The sequence below is a fragment of the Primulina tabacum genome, chromosome 7 (genome assembly GCF_025594145.1).
Source record: "Primulina tabacum isolate GXHZ01 chromosome 7, ASM2559414v2, whole genome shotgun sequence".
Lineage (NCBI taxonomy): Eukaryota > Viridiplantae > Streptophyta > Magnoliopsida > Lamiales > Gesneriaceae > Primulina > Primulina tabacum.
In genome coordinates this window covers 42,274,796-42,291,558 of record NC_134556.1, presented here as the reverse complement: position 1 = coordinate 42,291,558, position 16,763 = coordinate 42,274,796, and the positions used below count along the sequence as shown (strand labels likewise).

General features: G+C 36.7%; 2 protein-coding genes across 2 annotated transcripts; both read right to left on the bottom strand.

Moving 5' to 3' along the window:
* Positions 1-3,315: 3,315 nt before the first annotated feature.
* On the bottom strand, positions 3,316-7,088 carry LOC142552340 (uncharacterized). Its single transcript, XM_075662086.1, has 2 exons — positions 4,381-7,088; positions 3,316-3,933 (listed from the first exon to the last, which is right to left on the bottom strand). Exons 1-2 carry the CDS (start codon positions 7,004-7,006, stop codon positions 3,482-3,484), a joined length of 3,078 nt encoding a protein of 1,025 aa, XP_075518201.1. The 5' UTR covers positions 7,007-7,088; the 3' UTR covers positions 3,316-3,481.
* Positions 7,089-9,402: 2,314 nt separating this feature from the next.
* LOC142552341 (protein unc-13 homolog) lies at positions 9,403-15,137 on the bottom strand. The gene is made up of 5 exons (XM_075662087.1): positions 14,516-15,137; positions 12,047-12,913; positions 11,041-11,499; positions 10,625-10,817; positions 9,403-10,544 (listed from the first exon to the last, which is right to left on the bottom strand). Exons 1-5 carry the CDS (start codon positions 15,068-15,070, stop codon positions 9,616-9,618), a joined length of 3,003 nt encoding a protein of 1,000 aa, XP_075518202.1. The 5' UTR covers positions 15,071-15,137; the 3' UTR covers positions 9,403-9,615.
* Positions 15,138-16,763: the final 1,626 nt, after the last annotated feature.

Genomic DNA, 16,763 nt, shown 5'->3' with positions numbered 1-16,763 from the left:
AAAGTGCATCTAGATCTATGCGGAAATTAATCGGCCCAAAGGAAGATTATTTTCTGGCCAGATTTTAGATTCAATATATCTTTTTCAAGTGCATTTATATCTATGCGAAAAATAGCCGGTCCAAAGGAAGACTATTTTTTGGCCAGATTGCAGATTTTTAAAAAAAAAATGTGTTGATATCTATGCAGAAAATAATCGGCCCAAAGGAAGGTTATTTTTTGGCCAGATTATAAGCACATAATTATGTCGTCTTAAAGCGTGTCAAAACTATGCAGAAATTAATCAGCCCAAAGAAAGATTATTTTCTTGCCAGATCGTAGACACATTATATGATATTAAATTGTGTTATATTTATGCGGAAAATGATCGGCCCAAAGGAAGGTCATTTTCTGGCCAAATTTTAGCACAATATGTGGTACTAAATATGTGATAATTTCGGATTTATCCATGCATGCAATTGTCGGTCCAAAGAAAGGCATATTGTTGGCCGGATTTATTATCAATATTTAATAACCATGATGTTTGAGTGTACCACTTACAAATTGTTATTTTTGTTCAAAGACTAAATATCAATGTTGTGCTAGATACATTTTTTTATGGGCCCACCACCAGCATGCTTATATTTTGTGATTTATTTAATTTAAATATATGCATGGACTATATTTTATTGTGAGTTTTTGTTCTATTTTTGTTATAGCATCTTCTATATCTGTCAATCTGAACAACATTCCAGTACTTAATGGCTCAAACCTCAATAAATGGAAAGAGCATGTTATGATAGTGCTCGGCTGCATGGATTTGGACTATGCGCTAAGGAAAGATCGCCCCGCACTTTTGACCAGTTCAGGAACTGCTGATCAAAAGGGTTCTTTGGAAAAGTGGGAGCGATCAAATCGCATGAGTCTGATGATTATGAAACATTCCATTCCAGATATTATAAGGGGTGCAATTCCTGAAGAAAATAATGCCAAAAAGTTCCTTACTCAAATAGCAGATCGTTTCGCTGCAAACGAAAAGGTCGAGACAAGTACTATTCTGAATAAACTTGTCTCAATGCTGTACAAAGAGAAAGGGAATATAAGGGAGCACATAATGGAAATGTCAAATCTTGTGACTCGACTAAAAGCATTCAAGTTGGAATTGTCGGAAGACATAGTCGTGCATTTAGTCTTGATCTCTCTGCCTGCGCAATTTAATCAATTCAAAATAAGTTATAATACCCAGAAGGAAAAGTGGACTTTGAATGAGCTTATTGCGCAGTGCGTTCAGAGGAAGAGAGATTGAAACAAGATGTGATTGAAAGTGCTCACTTGGCATCTAACTATCAAGGTAATTGCATCAATAAGAAAAGGAAATGGAGCAATAAGGAAGGAAACTCTGAGACTTCACAGCATTTGGAGCAACAGAAACAAGATAAAGTGATCACTTGTTTCTTTTGCAAAAGGACTGATGGGCATTTGAAGAAGGATTGTCCCAAATACGCCAATTGGCGTGCAAAGAAAGGGTTGCCTAAAGAGCCAGTTGCCAACTGATGGTGAAAGATACATCTTATGGAAAATGACAATAAAACTGTTGGTGTTTTTTTTAAAGCTTTATTTAGGAACTGATTTTTTTTTATTTTCTGGTATTTGAATTTGAAAAACGAAATTTGATTTTAGTTTCATGTTTGAACAAATCAAGTTTTTTGCTTTATCCATGTGGTATTTTTAATTTTTCGAAATTCAAATATGTTTGGTATGAGTTCTTTGATTGATAAGCTTGATAAATTGAACATCAATATTTTAAATGACATTGACATTATGCATGCATGAAATTTTGAAATTAAATGCAAATTAATTTCGTATATTGACTTTAGTGGGAGTGAGTATATTGGAAAGTCAACATTGAGAAGAATATATTAATGTTTATGTCCATATATGTGGTGGTATAAATTTTATCAGGTGGTAATCTCATTCATATTTATAGAGAACATTGTTTAAATATGGTGAACATCATTAGAATGTTGGACAGATATTTAAGAAACCCGACATTGTATTGTTAAACGGGTTATGCGGTACATAAAGTGAACTAATGATTTTATGTTCACACATCGAAAATCTGACATTTGGAAATAGTTGGATATTTGGAATCCGAATAAAGTTGCGGAATTTTATCACCGGTAATGATCATTGGTCTAAGAAATCATTGAGGATCAATTGTGAAAATAAAGCCGATATATTATACTTAAAAAACAACTGAAACTTGTCAAAGTCAAAATATATTGACATGAAGATTCCAGTTGGAAGGAAATAATTCAGAGTGGTTATGTGTCAATTGAGCATGTTATTGCAAACTCTATAATTGCGGATGCAGTTGTCATGGGTTGGCCACCCAAGATTTTTTGGGCATGTGACACACATTGGTGTTGTCCATATAGTTGATATGCATGTGCAGTGGGAGTTTGTATTCGGTTTGACTCATTTGACATGAAGTTTCTGTACAAACTATGGTTTATTTGAATTACTCTGAAATAAAGTGATGACTTTCATTGTGGTTCAGCATTTGGTTGAAAGTCTGTTATTGGACTATTTGAGTAATTAGGAGGACCAGTTGGAAATACATGTTTTATTCTTGGATCACATTTATGTATTTCCATGCTACACATCCATACTTGATCTATGTTATTGATTATGCTAATGTTGTGATCATTGATGAGTCTAGTGATTTTAAATGTAGCGATGACTGCTTTGGTTCGATATTGGTATAATTGATAGACCAGATTGTTAAGGGATATTTTGGTTTAGATAACAAGATCTCAATCCAGTTTTTGCATGTACAATATCCGGATAACTTATGTGGCCCAAGTGGGAGATTGTTGGAATTATTTTGTGGGCTCACATAATTTAATTAATTGTACATGGACAAGTTATCTAATAAAGAGCCCAATAAAGTGATCTAATTAATTATGGGTTTCCAAAGTATTAAATAAATTGGTATGGTCTACCTTATGTGTAGAAACCCAGCCCAATTAGGTCTTCTATGATGGGTGGAAGACTGCTAAGGTTACATAAGGTTATGGTCCCCAAGGCACAGCGAATATAACACAGAATACATACGGCACACGTATTTTAGATCTTTCTCCTTCTCCCATCAAAGGCAAGAATAAGGTGGTCGATTCTTTGTTGACTTGGAAGATCCATAACTCTGACGCTAGATCAATCAATGGATTATGGTACGTGTTTACTGTTATTTATATTTTCTTATAATTCGACATGAATTCCTAGCGTGTTATGATATATGGATTTATATTTTAATTAGTTGTTGTAATTGCATGTTTTCCTTGTGATTTAACTCGGGGAAATAATACTTACCGGTTTTTTGAATTTCACATACGTTAATTATATTGTTATAAAAACTCTAAATATACATCTAAATCCTTTAAAATACACTACCTTTACAATCCACTGGGATTTTTTGTATTTGCTATCTGATTTATCCAATGTTACGCAAGGCTCACCAAACTACTGTCACTTAAATCCATCAGCTTCTTCGAATTACACCTATAGCTTCTTAGATACTTGTCATCTTGAAGAAGGGGTGCGGCATCATACTCTTTTCCCATCTTTATGCCGTCGTAAACCTCCAGAGATCTACACCGATGGAGAATCTGAACGACCTCTTTCATTGAAGGCCTGTTTCTAGGCAATGTGCTGGTGCAAATGAGCCCCAGTTTATAAACAGTTGTCATATCTTCCAAGTAGTGTTCTTCTTGCATCTCCATATCTAAAGCATCGGTAATTGGCTTTCCTTCTCCATATAGCCTCCACGCCCATTCGGCAAGACTTGTGTGCTCCTCTCCACAGTTTACTTCACGCCCAGTCACCAGTTCCAACAGCACGACGCCAAAGCTATATACATCAACCTTCTCGTTTACTTTGCTTGTATAGGCATACTCTGCAAAAAGTAGTGACACACGGTTAGATGGTACAAAGAGGTGTGCCTACACGGTTAGAAAGGGGTTAGCATTATATTTTGTTTATGATCCTATGCTTGTCACTGTCCGTATAAAAAACTAAAGCTGATAAGAACAACAAAAATCGAATATCGTAGCCAAAGATACATGTTTCTATTGTTGTGCCACATAGTCATCTACTTGAGACCCCAAAAATGCCACCACAGTGCAAGTCATCGGAATCAAATATGTGATATTGACTGTGACATTAATAGTAACGCTGAGGCATACTGAACAAAAACTTTAGCTAACAGTTACTGTGCAACTCTTATCTTGTTGATTATATTGCAACCAAATCGCATGCTCGATCACATAGGCAGCTACTCAAGAGTGTAGCTAGAGAGGGGGCAAAGTTGGTTTCTAACACTTAATATAGCATTATTTATTACCTGGGGCAATGTAACCAAATGAGCCAGCAACAGCAGACATGGTGTAAGGCTGATCTCTCTTAATCAAACTCTTGGCAAGCCCGAAATCAGCAATTTTCGCCTTGAAATCAGAATCCAACAAAATGTTGCTCGATTTCACATCACGGTGAATGATTGGTGGTGTGCAGTCGTGATGCATGTACGCAAGGCCCTGTGCAGCTCCAGCGGCAATTCTTAACCTTGCTGGCCAATCCAAGGCAATGTTGTTAACAGAAATATTGAGAGATAAGTCTTTCTGTTTCTTCCCATGTAGCCATCTATCGAGAGACTGATTCTCCAAGTACTCATACACGAGAAGTTTTGAATCATCACTCGAGATGCAACACAAGAGCTTCACGATATTCGAATGCCGTACTGAGCCAAGAATTTGAATCTCAGCCAAAAATTCTTTCTCCAGCAGATGATTCAACTTCCTGTCACTCCAAATCCTCTTTACAGCAACACATTCACCTCCTCGATCAACCGAAACTTTGTACACTTTCCCTGATCCACCGCTTCCAATCACATTGCTTTCCGTCAAGTTTGAGAGAATATTGTTTTCAGTGAAATACAACCTCTGGAATGAGGTTAGTTTCCACGTAGCGAGGTCACGTTTGAGCTTCTTTCTTCTGTAGTCTCTAAACAGGATCATCAAAATGGTGATCAAGAAAAGTGTAACAGCCAGAACTAGAACCACAGCAAGAAATCTCGTTGACAGTTTCTTGGTTTCTTGGATTTTGGTGTAACATTTGGGAAGACTGGAGGTTGGATTGGAGGCACAAAGATTAGGGTTGTCCAAGAAACTGTTTCCATAAGCCATGTTATCAAATTCACGTGGGATGGCACCGGTTAATTGGTTCGAAGACAAGTTAAGAGATGTGAGCATCAAATTGCCTAATTGAGACGGAATATCTCCCGAAAAATCATTCTCGGACAAGTCTAGATCGAGAAGGTCGGGTAAAGTGCCCAAGCTGGAGGGAATTGGACCAGAAAGTTGGTTTCTCGAAAGATCCAATGTAGTTAAAGATTTCCAAGAGATGATCTCAGGTGGGAGCCTACCAGAAAGTGAATTTCCATCAAATTTCAGAGTTGTAAGTTGACTGAGACTGGTTAATTCCACCGGGATCGACCCCGAAAACATATTGTTACCGGCATCAAACACAACTAAACTTTCCCAAGTCAAAATTCTAGCAGGAATTCCGCCGGAAAACTGGTTGTTACGGATCTCCAACCGAGTCAAATTTCCCGCTACCCGAGTCGGGAACCCGCCGGAAAACGAGTTATCACTCAGCATGATTTCAGTCATGTTTTGCAAAGTAAAAAGCTCTAATGGAATCTCACCTGTAAAATTATTCCCATACAGCTGCACCGAGCGGAGAGTCCGACAATTTCCAAGTGATTTCGGAATCTCTCCGGTTAAATTGCTGTGAAAGGCAACCACACCAGATAAAGAACCACCGGAACACAAGTTTTCCGGCAACCCTCCAGTGAAAAAGTTATCACTAACCTCAAAAGCTTCAAGATTTGAATACACACCCATTTCAGGTGGTAAAAGCCCGCTTAAATTATTCTTGTAAACCCGAAATATCTTCAAGCTTGGCAATTTGCCGATGCTTGATGGCACATCTCCATAGAATTTATTGGCGAATAAATTCAAAAGCTCCAATTTTTCCAGCTTCCCAAAATCTTCTGGGATGCTTCCATTCAATTTATTCCCAGAAAGATCAAGCTCAACCATTCTCAAGGATTCGATCACTTGAGGAATGGAACCTGAAAATCTGTTATTATACAAATAAAGATAGGTCAGATTTTTCAGCAAGAACAACCCACCAGGAATTTCGCCTTCCAATTGATTCATAGACAAATCCAAATGATTCAGACTTGACAAATTCCGGAAACTGTCCGGAATTTCGCCGAAGACGTTCGTGTCTTTCATCCAGATATACTTGATATTCGTCAACTTTCCGAACTCAGGTGGTATCACCGCTGGCAAGAAGTCATTATAGGCCCATCTCAGAAATTCAAGGTTCACCAAATTCGAGATTTCCTTCGGGAAACTCCCATTGAAAAGATTCATGTGCAAATTCAATACTTTCAGCTCAAGTAAATTCCCTATAAACGGAGGAATATCTCCGGTGAAGTTGTTGGAGCTGAGATCAAGGTATTGAAGCAAGCGGAGCCTGTCGATAGCCACCGGAATATTTCCAACAAAATTGTTCTGAGAGAGGTCTAGATATCGAAGGTTCGAGAAGTTTAAAACAGCTGTGGGAAAATTTCCCGGGAGAAGATTGTAAGAGAGATTGAGAAAAGTGAGGTTTTGGAGCGTAGAGATGGAATCTGGGATGTATCCGACGAGGTCGTATTTCTGAAGGGCTATTCCAGTGACGGAGCCCTCAGGGGAGCACCGAATTTCCGGCCAGTCGCAGGGGGAGGACGTGGAGTTCCATGTCTGAAGGAGTTGGGGGTTGCCGAATTCTTGTTTCAGGTCTAGGAGGGCGGCTCTTTCCGCCGGTGAGAACTGTGATATTACGAAAGAGGGTAAAGAGGAGAGGACGAGGAGGGCAAAGGAGAGTTGGGTTTTAGTACCGGTGAAGGGCAGATTCGCCATTTGATGGCTGCGGCACCGCGGGAGGGGAAGGAATGAGCTACTTTGCCTGCCTGGTGTAATCAAGTTTGAAAGGATTGATAATTGAGATTTATAAATTCTGTCTGGATAAAATTAGATACGTTGTTATTATTATTATTATTAATTACATTAAAAAAAAGAACCACATTTATAAATTAATAACTAAATGATGATAACGAAATTATATGGTCAAAATGCGAACAATCAAGAAGTTAATTATTTTCAGATGATTACCCTTTCAATAAAAATGAAATTGTAACCCATATCTTTAGATCAAATCTATAATAATTTGTGACAGGAGAATAACTTATTTAAATAATATACTTTTATAAATAAATTATCGTATGATATTTTATTCGCAAGCTACATAATACTGAACTCATATTTAAATAACAGTATATCGTAAGTATCATTATAACGACTGTGAAATAAATGGATAATATTGTTTTATGATGAAGTTGATAATTAATTTCGTCTTAAAGTATAACACAGAAGTCAACTTAGATCAAACGAGAACGACTTCAATCGGTGTTTTCATAACGGAAATGCTCTATTTTATATATATAAAAAATAATAATCAAATATAGTTATATCTTTATATATTTGATAAGAACAAGTCTCTTGTTTGTAAGACAGATATTTATTCGACGGACTTTTATTCGTGGGTTCTGTCCGTATTTACAATAAAAATTAATATTTTTCATGGATGATCCAAATATAATATATATATCACAAAATTGATTCGTGAGACCGTCTCGCAAGAGTTTCTATGATTTGACAATAGGGATCCCTTGGTATTTAAATCTGACAGGGGGACTAGTTTGCAAGCAAAAACTTTGAGTGGAAATTTTAGGCTAATTTATCTTATTTCAAAATAATTTTATGTGGTATATATCTTATTTTGACGAACTTTTTTATTTGTTTAATCTGTTGCGTCATGGATCAAGTCAACCTAAACAAGAAACAGATTGTGACATGATTACCCATGCCCATTCGATGGTTGGTGTTGTCCGTTTGACAACTCTAATGAGTTATTCTTTAACCTTAAAATTCACTCATAGAGATGACAAATGTAACCAGCGAGATCTTTTACTACTTTGAATATTTTGTTATTACATCATAATCAGATCAATAAATTAGATTAGCATATGTTTTGTTCTACTTTGATCAAATCTCAATTAGTCCTTCAATCTAGTTACTGAATTTGTATTTTCTGTTTGAAAATGACTAGATTCCGACACTTTGTTTATTTTTAATATATTTCTTACAAATAAATTTAATTTTTTTTTTTAAAGACTGGAGGACGAGTAGTTTGCAGGCAAAAAAGTAGAAACAGGATGAAAACATTGTATTTATTCCATCTAGACCAAATGTTCGTTTTTGGCAACTTCATTTTTTTTGTAAGAAGCTTAATTTCTTCGACATTTGGCAACAATACAAATCTCACTGGGCCCATTTTCTAGAAGACAGACAATCATTGTGCCTATTTTTTTATTTCATTTTATTTTTTTTTAAATCTTTTTTTGGCAGCCGAGTGGAAACTTCTTTAAAGAATGAATTCAACAAAATCAAATTCACTGGCCAAACATTATTAATTTCTTAAAGTAATGTTTTTAAATATTGATTAAATTAATTTGATTAAGATTTATAAAATAACATTTTTGTTATTATAAAAAAATTATTAACATTTTCTCAATTTATTTTAAAAAAAATTGTCGGATCGGCACGCCTAACCCGTGATCTAACTCGAGTTGGGCTTAGTTGACAATGAAGTGGCCCGCCCCACCTAATTTCAAGTTGCAAACTGACCCGGTCCTATGTCGCCGGTCCGTATTGACATCGTAAGTAGGGCTGACCACAGTTGCATTTATCATTATGAAGCGATTTGGTTCTCAAAAACTACTTTCAATAAACGAAAAGTTAGTGTAAATAAAAAATTATTATTAAATGCTTTTCAAAATCTTTTTAAATTTTAGAAAAGTAAAAAAAAAAAATCAGATAATATATTCTGTAATTTTCAGACGTCTCCTTGTGTTTCTCTTCGAAAAAGGAGGGAAAAGAAATTACTTCGATAGTCGAATGTTAGAATACTTATCGTTTCTCTTTTTCTTTTAAAAAAAAGACTTAATCAAATAACCTTTTACATCCAAACTGATCCTTCGTATTTATTCAAGCCGAAGGAGAAGTGAGAAGAAATGTAGCTGTCCCACAAAATAAATGCTTCACTCCCTTCAATCAACTTATAGCAAATCTATCACTACACAGATAAACATGGACACATAATAACAACAAAAAACACTAAAAAAATATGCATACAGTGAGTGAAATGAAATAAACGAACAAATGAATAAGGATCTTCCATACGCCAACCAACTGCGAAGCAATAGGAATAAATACATTATATATATTAAAATAAAATAGAAGAATGAGACAACAATAATCCAATCCCCACTGAAACTTGACCCGACAAGAAGTTTCAGAAGAATTACTGTACAAGGCTATGCAGCGTCTCAAGGCAATCAAAACAGCAGAAATTATGGCCAAGTTATGCACTTGATAGTCCACAATCCTGCACCAAAAGATAGCATCTATCACAGTTTCTTCGGCAAGTTGTATGTTTTCTTGAGAAACTTTGACGCGGTTTCATCGTTCCTGTGGCACAAAACTCGCAGCAACGTATTTGGTTCAATTGGGTTCCACTGCCCAGATGTTGGAGGTAATGGGAGTCGAGATTTGACAGAGGAACCATATGTTTCTAAAGTCAAGCGCCTAAACCGCTCAATGAGGCTCTCTGTATCCGTTCGAAAAAGGGGAAGTATATCTCTTGCTGAGGTTGCAAACTTATCAATTATGTCAGCAGGCAATCCATCCCCATTGGCCCAGAATATATCCTTAAGGGACTTGAAATCATCCTCTATTATCTGTGAGTCCTGGCGAGAAAAGGCTCGTGTAGGGCCCCCAGCAAGCAATACCAATAAAAAACCTTCAAATGAAGCTCGCATTATGTCAGCAACAATACGGGTGCGCACTCTTTCTTGAACAGTGTCTGCTACAATAGTGAGAGTGTTCTCAAGTTCATGGAGAAAGGGCTCAACTCTAGACGATGCAGGGTCACCAACATACAGTGAGTCCCATAAAGTATGGCCGAGATCATGGAAGACAATTTTGTAAGCAGCTCCTTCAGACAATTGTTGAACGGCTTCGATGCAAGCAGCTGGCGTGAGTTCAAACTTCTTACTCAATCCGTTTGAAAAATCTTCTAAATTAGAAGATTCTGAGTTCCTCAATAGGGTTACTATTCTTTTCTCAACAACTTCTAACTCCATTCGTATTTTATGCAAGGTATTTATACGTACACAAAGTTGCGGAACCCCCAAAGAACTACCCCCGTTAACTGTAGCAACCTGAGGATTCTTCTTCTGAGAGTATATTGATTTATCCTTTTTCTTCCATTGAAATTTCGCTTCAGTGGTACATCTGGTTAATGCCGGCATTGTGGGAATATAAGTGTTTCTTGATCCTGCGTACCAAAGATTTCATAAGTAGACTTCTGGGACATTGACAATTTCATCAAAATTTAGTTAAGCTAAGCAGTATTACCACAACAGCCCGATTTTGCTTTTGTTACATAATATTGAAGACATTTATCAAGTCCAGTCATTAAGTCAGGGAGCAGTGCTGGATGCATTGATATCGGCAACTGAAAGAAAGAATCCAAGGTCTCATCAACTATTCGCAAAACCTCTACAGCTGAAGGAGCACATCCTTCTTGATTGGCTCGTGGATTCCAAATCTAAAATTGGAGAAATACAATGGCATGAAAAATTCCATTACGAAGAAACCATTTCTACCACTGTCAAGACCGAAACAGCAGTAAGTGAACTCTTTTTCGACAACAGCCTTTGATAACAGTAGTAAAAAATTTTATTTAAATAAAATAAAAAATTGATCGTTTCAATTTATGAACTAGTATAAAATCTGATTTGCTGTTATAGTAGAGAATCAATATAAGGTACCTCTTGTTGGAGATTTCTGTCAACCCATTCCTTCAGCCTCTCTACTCTAGTCTTTATCCAAACTTTTACCATTTCAGCCATCGCACCTTCAGCTTCATAAGGAGGCATCTCACGAATAATAGCCTTCCCACCATCATCACAGTCCACTGAATCTTCTACCGCAATTCGGACAAGATCTTTCTCCAACTTATCTGCAGCTCTCAGTATTTGTACAGCATCTGGGGTCAACTCTGTGATACCTGAAATGAATTGCTTCAACTCGTTCCCATAGCAAGCATGTAAAGTGGCAACAGCAACACCTGCGGCAAAAGAGTGCCATCTCTTTAAAATAGGGCTAAACATGTCCTTTTCTTTTGCTGCAAGCTCGCCAACATCCTTTGCAAGGATTGCAAGAACAGGAAGGGGATTTGATTGGCTGCTTCTAGATGCCCTCCTGCTGGAATCGGCCTTCTCCATCCTCTGTAAAGTCAAGACTGTAAATATCTTTCTTATCTGAATATTTCATGAGTTGATCGGAAAAGGAATAACATGGGAGAAAACCAGATCCATTATATACCGTAGAAGGGTTTCAAATTCAGGAAAGTACCAAGATCATTTGCACATAATCCATTGCTGTTACTATGTATATGTCTTTCTACTCTTTTTCCTAGCCGGAAATAGCTAATTATGTGATTGGACCCTAACTCAAGACAGGTGTAATTTGAAGAAAATGAATTGTTTGCTAGTTGGTAGACTGATCATGGATGAGGAGTATGATCGATGTAGATGCATGCGTTTGTCATAAAAAATTCAAAAATGTGATCACTCAGAATGTTTACGCATTAAATAAGTAATGAGACTACAAAGGATCACAAAATTACATATGCATCACCTGTACAGGCAGAGGAAGAAATTAATTAAGCTCACATGCCGAGGCAGTCACTGACCACCTGACTCACAATTTAATGAAGATTACCAGGTTTTCCTTTCAAAATTGAAGCTCTAAAAGAACAACAGAGGAACTTGCCTGAGCAAATGCCGTGCGCAGAGATGACCTTATATAAGTGTCTATCCTGCTGCGAGTCACATCAACTTCATTTTTTCTTCTGCGGCGATACTCATTTGATATATCTTCAACCAAAATCTTAGCAGCTGAGACCCCAACCGACACAAGGCTCTGCATGGACTCTATATTTCCACTATCAAATGTTTCATGATATGCCAGGAGTCTTTTCTCTGTCCATCCCAATATAGCAGTCAAAATAGCATTTAAAATCTTCGAGTAAACTATATCTTTTGTTATCTTTGCATCTTTTGTGACTTCAACGAGCTGGCTATCAGCGGCAAATATTAGATCATTTTCAACTTGCCCAGTCGCCACATAGCGATTGAACAGGACCCAGGTGAAGCATAAATTATGTAGCATTTGGTTTAGTCCAAGGATTCCCCAAGTTTTCTTTATGAGCTCCATCAGCTCGTCAATTTCCTCTACAATAGATGTTTCATCATTTATGTCAAAGCAGGCTTCGAGAAGCATTTCGTAGAGCCGGATATTCAATGGGTAACCATCTGCCCAGTGGCAAGACTCCAGAGATCCGTCAGATGTTCTTCCAGCAAGCGCCATTGTTGTAGTGCGAAGGACTTGCATTGATTCATTGTTTCTCCCAGTTTCCAGTGGCTTGTCAAAGGCTCCTTGAATAATTTGTCGTAGTCGTTGAGCAGCAGTATTAGCTTTATCCAACGGCGTGTGAGGATGCAAAAGTAGTCCAGCTTCGAGCATTTTAAGGTTTCTCTTCTGCCATGCTTCATATTCTTCTTGAACCGTAAAATCCGAGGCTTTAAATTGTTGTAAAAGCTCTAGCGGAAGAACTGTTGACTCGGTTCTCCTTCCAACCTATAACGACCCAAAAAAAAATTCTTTTACCTTATGGTTCAGTACATGAAGTATAGACAATCCATTAAATATTTGAACTAGCTAAAAAACAAAATACAGTACATCTACAGTTCAAAATAACATAGTAGAATAAATTTCCATATATGTGATGGTATATAAAACTTTGAGAGTCAATTGACAGATAAAGCCAGTAGGAAAAAATTAGAGAAATAAGCACATTAGTCACATTTTGGAAAACTCAAAACACTAGCAAACAACAGTCATCAAACAAATCACAAATGACGTCATATAACTCCTAAATTGCTTCTTACTCCTGAAAAGTCAAAACATAAATTAAGTCTAGTCATCAAGAGTCGACTTACATTAGGATAAAACAAGGTTGTAAATGGCGGGAGGCAGTGGCGGCCCAGGCGGTTGAATTTTTTTTGAAGTAATTTTTTTATAGATAATCATATATAATCATGCAATATAATCACAAATAGTAATCATTTTTTACGTAAGATGTGTAATTAAATAATATTTAAGCACAAAGAAGCTTCATACAATACTCGCAATATGATGTTTCATCCTATAAACTCCTCCTTTAATAAGCTTCTTACACAACTTGCATGTGATCCAATCTCTTTTCTCTTTATTATACAACGCCCCATATTCCCAAACAATATTTTTAGACTTTGGCTAATTCCAACTTCGGTTATTTATTCTTTTCCGCCGTTAATCTTCGACAATAAATAAATAAATAATAAAGAAAAAAATTTGATTTTTGAATTCAAAAAATCTGAAATATTATAAAAAAGTATGATAAATAATAAATATGCAATGCCTAACCTAAATATTCTGGCATCTGGCGGCATGAAGTAGACAGTGTGTGGTGGGCTTGGTGGTCGAGATCTGAGAGTTGAGTGTGAAAACCAAAAGTAAAAAAAAGAAAGTGGGTATGTTAGGGTTATGAGATTTAAAATTAGTTGACATTGACTAAGTTTTTAAAATTGTTGACTACAACTTAAAAATCTTGACTGTCCATCTTGCTCGCCTGCTCACCGCCTCGACCCGCCTCCCTAACACCGTATAACTTGGGCCGCCTAAAACACCCGTCTCATGCGTAGACGGTGCAGTCGAGGGCCGTCTACCGCCTAGGCGGCTGTCTCGACCGCCATTTAGAACACTGATAAAAACTGAAGTCTTTCAAGAACTCAAGAACAAACATAAACAGCTAAATCATGAAGAAAACTGGAAAAACATAAAGAATGGAATTTTTTGGTCCCAGACAATCAAACATATCATTAACTAATCCAAAAACTTTATCAACAAAAAACAAACGAGAGATGCAAGAAACAGTAACAAATCTACTCTTTTAATCACATCCATACGGCATCCTTCAGATCAAGCAGTTCCCACTTTCTAATGCCTCTCATAAACCTCATATATCAAATTCAATCTGAAAAAATAAACATACAAACAACACTTTACAGTACCAAATCCGACAGATCACTCCTTTCCTAAACAAATTAAAACAACGGTGACATATTACAATCAAAGACAGAATATTTCTTCGATGGAGATGAAAATGGGAAAAAAATAGAGAGTAATGTGATAACTGACCTGGCTGGCAGAAATCCTCAGCAGACCCCTCCGAATTCTAGTATCCATAGCCTCCGTAACCCTCATCTGTACCCTCATCAACTCCCCCAGAGTCATTGGCTTCTTAAATTTCCCACCCGAACCCGAATTACCCGGACTCCCGCAATCGGAGCTCCGATTCGAACTACTGGATCTCATCCCTAGCGCCTTCTTCATCTTAGAAGCCGCCGCCGAAGTCAATGACCTCTGCAAAGTACTACTCGAATTGCCGTTTGAAGTACTCGAATTGTTGGGCGAATTACCGTGATTGCTGCTGGGAATGTAAGTGAGAGGCTTAGTGGAGGCAGAGCGAGTGGCGGAAAGGAAGATCTCGTAAGCTGAGGCGCGAAGCTCTGCAGAGGAGAGAGTGGGAGTTAGGTCGCCGAATGGAGAGGGAAGCGGCGACAAAGACGAGGCACTTGAGGTGGCAGTGAGACGTGAGTTGGCCGATGACGGAGATGCGGCGGCGGCGGCGGAGTTAGAGGAGGAGAAGGAATCTCTTCTGCTGTAGCTGAGGTCTCGGAAGAGAGACGCCATTGTTACGCCGCGTGATTGGTAGAGAGAGAAATATACTGAAGGGGAAGTGTCGTTAATCCCAATTTTGCTTTGTAACACATCAATTGTGATAAATTGCACAAACCCCCCTCCCCTCTATTATCTTAAACTATAACAATTATTTCTATTATTACAAAAATTAATTAAATCATACACAAATTTAATTATATTTACAAAATATTTTCGATTTGACAAAAGTTAAATTCAAATGACACGTCAATGATGATTATTGCATGTATTTATTTATAATAATAATAATAAAGTATTATTAAAATATGAATTAGCATATTTGAAAAATAATTTAAGACAGTAATTGCAGTTAGCGGTGGCGCTGTTGGTGAGACATTCAGCATAATAAAATAATTATTGATTCTGGCCACCTATCATTTTCCATGTTGCATTACATTACAGCTTATCTTATTATCATTATATATAATATAATTATAGTGGATCTTGTATCATTTAATTAATGAAGATTATTAACCTCACACACTGTTCCAATGATTTACCTATTCATTGATACTGAAAATTTTATTTAAGCACTCACTAACAGATTTGATTTTCATGAAAATATGTTTTCACCCCTATTAAAAACTGTTCAAAAATGAGATTATGTAGTCGAGGACGACATAAAAGATTGATAGATATTACTTATGTAATCAATGTGCACTTTCTTTTCGAGAGCTTATCATTTAAGAACTTCAAAGTTAAGCGTGCTTGATTTTGGTTAATTTTGGATTGTGTGAACCCTAAGAAGTTTTTCGAGTGCGTGTGAGTGAGTATATAATCACACTAAAAAAACACGTGTTGGTACAAGATTAATATAGGTTGGATATTTATTTCAAATTTGAAATCTGATTACGCCTTGGCATGGATCTGTTATTCATTAAAGAAAAGTGCTTTAGAGCACATTTTGCGGTGTATTTGTTGTACTTCTTTCTATTTGGGTCAATGTTTCTTGGGGTTTAAATTTAATACTTATCAGAAATTTTATGCACCTTTTAACATGATCAGATATTCAATGATCAGAAACTAATATTGTGAATTATTGAACTATCGAAAATGTAATTTATGCTCTCTCTTGAACCGTCCGCCTGTCCAACATGTAATTTCCAATATTTCCAGCATTGATGTTTTGTGCGAGAATTTGGAGGATCAGTAACCAAATTATCTTAATGCAGTCAATTTGTAGTCTGCATTATGCCAATCTGACTGAACTTTACAGTGGGATGAGAAATTATAACTTATTTAGAAATAGACAAAACGAAGAACCGCCTGTCTGTCCGCTAATTTAAAATTTGCGACGATTTTATTAAAAAAATAGTCGCTAAATATAGAGACAGTTTTAACAAAAACCGTCGCCAATTTAAACATACGACAATTTTGATTAAACAGTCGCTATATGTCGCTAAATATAGCAACAATTTACAAAAGTCGTTGTGATTTGTCCAAAAAATACGCTAATCCACAACGATTTTTCTAAAACCGTTGTCGATTGTCCAAAAACACACGTTAATATAAACCCTTATCTTTGACCCAAAAAAACGCCAAAAGACAACGGTTTTAAGCTGCATAAAAAAACACACCTAAGACGACGGTTTTTATTAAAACCGTTGTTAAAAAGTATACGACAACGGTTTTAGTGAAAAAACATTGTCGTTGATGCGTTTTTGTA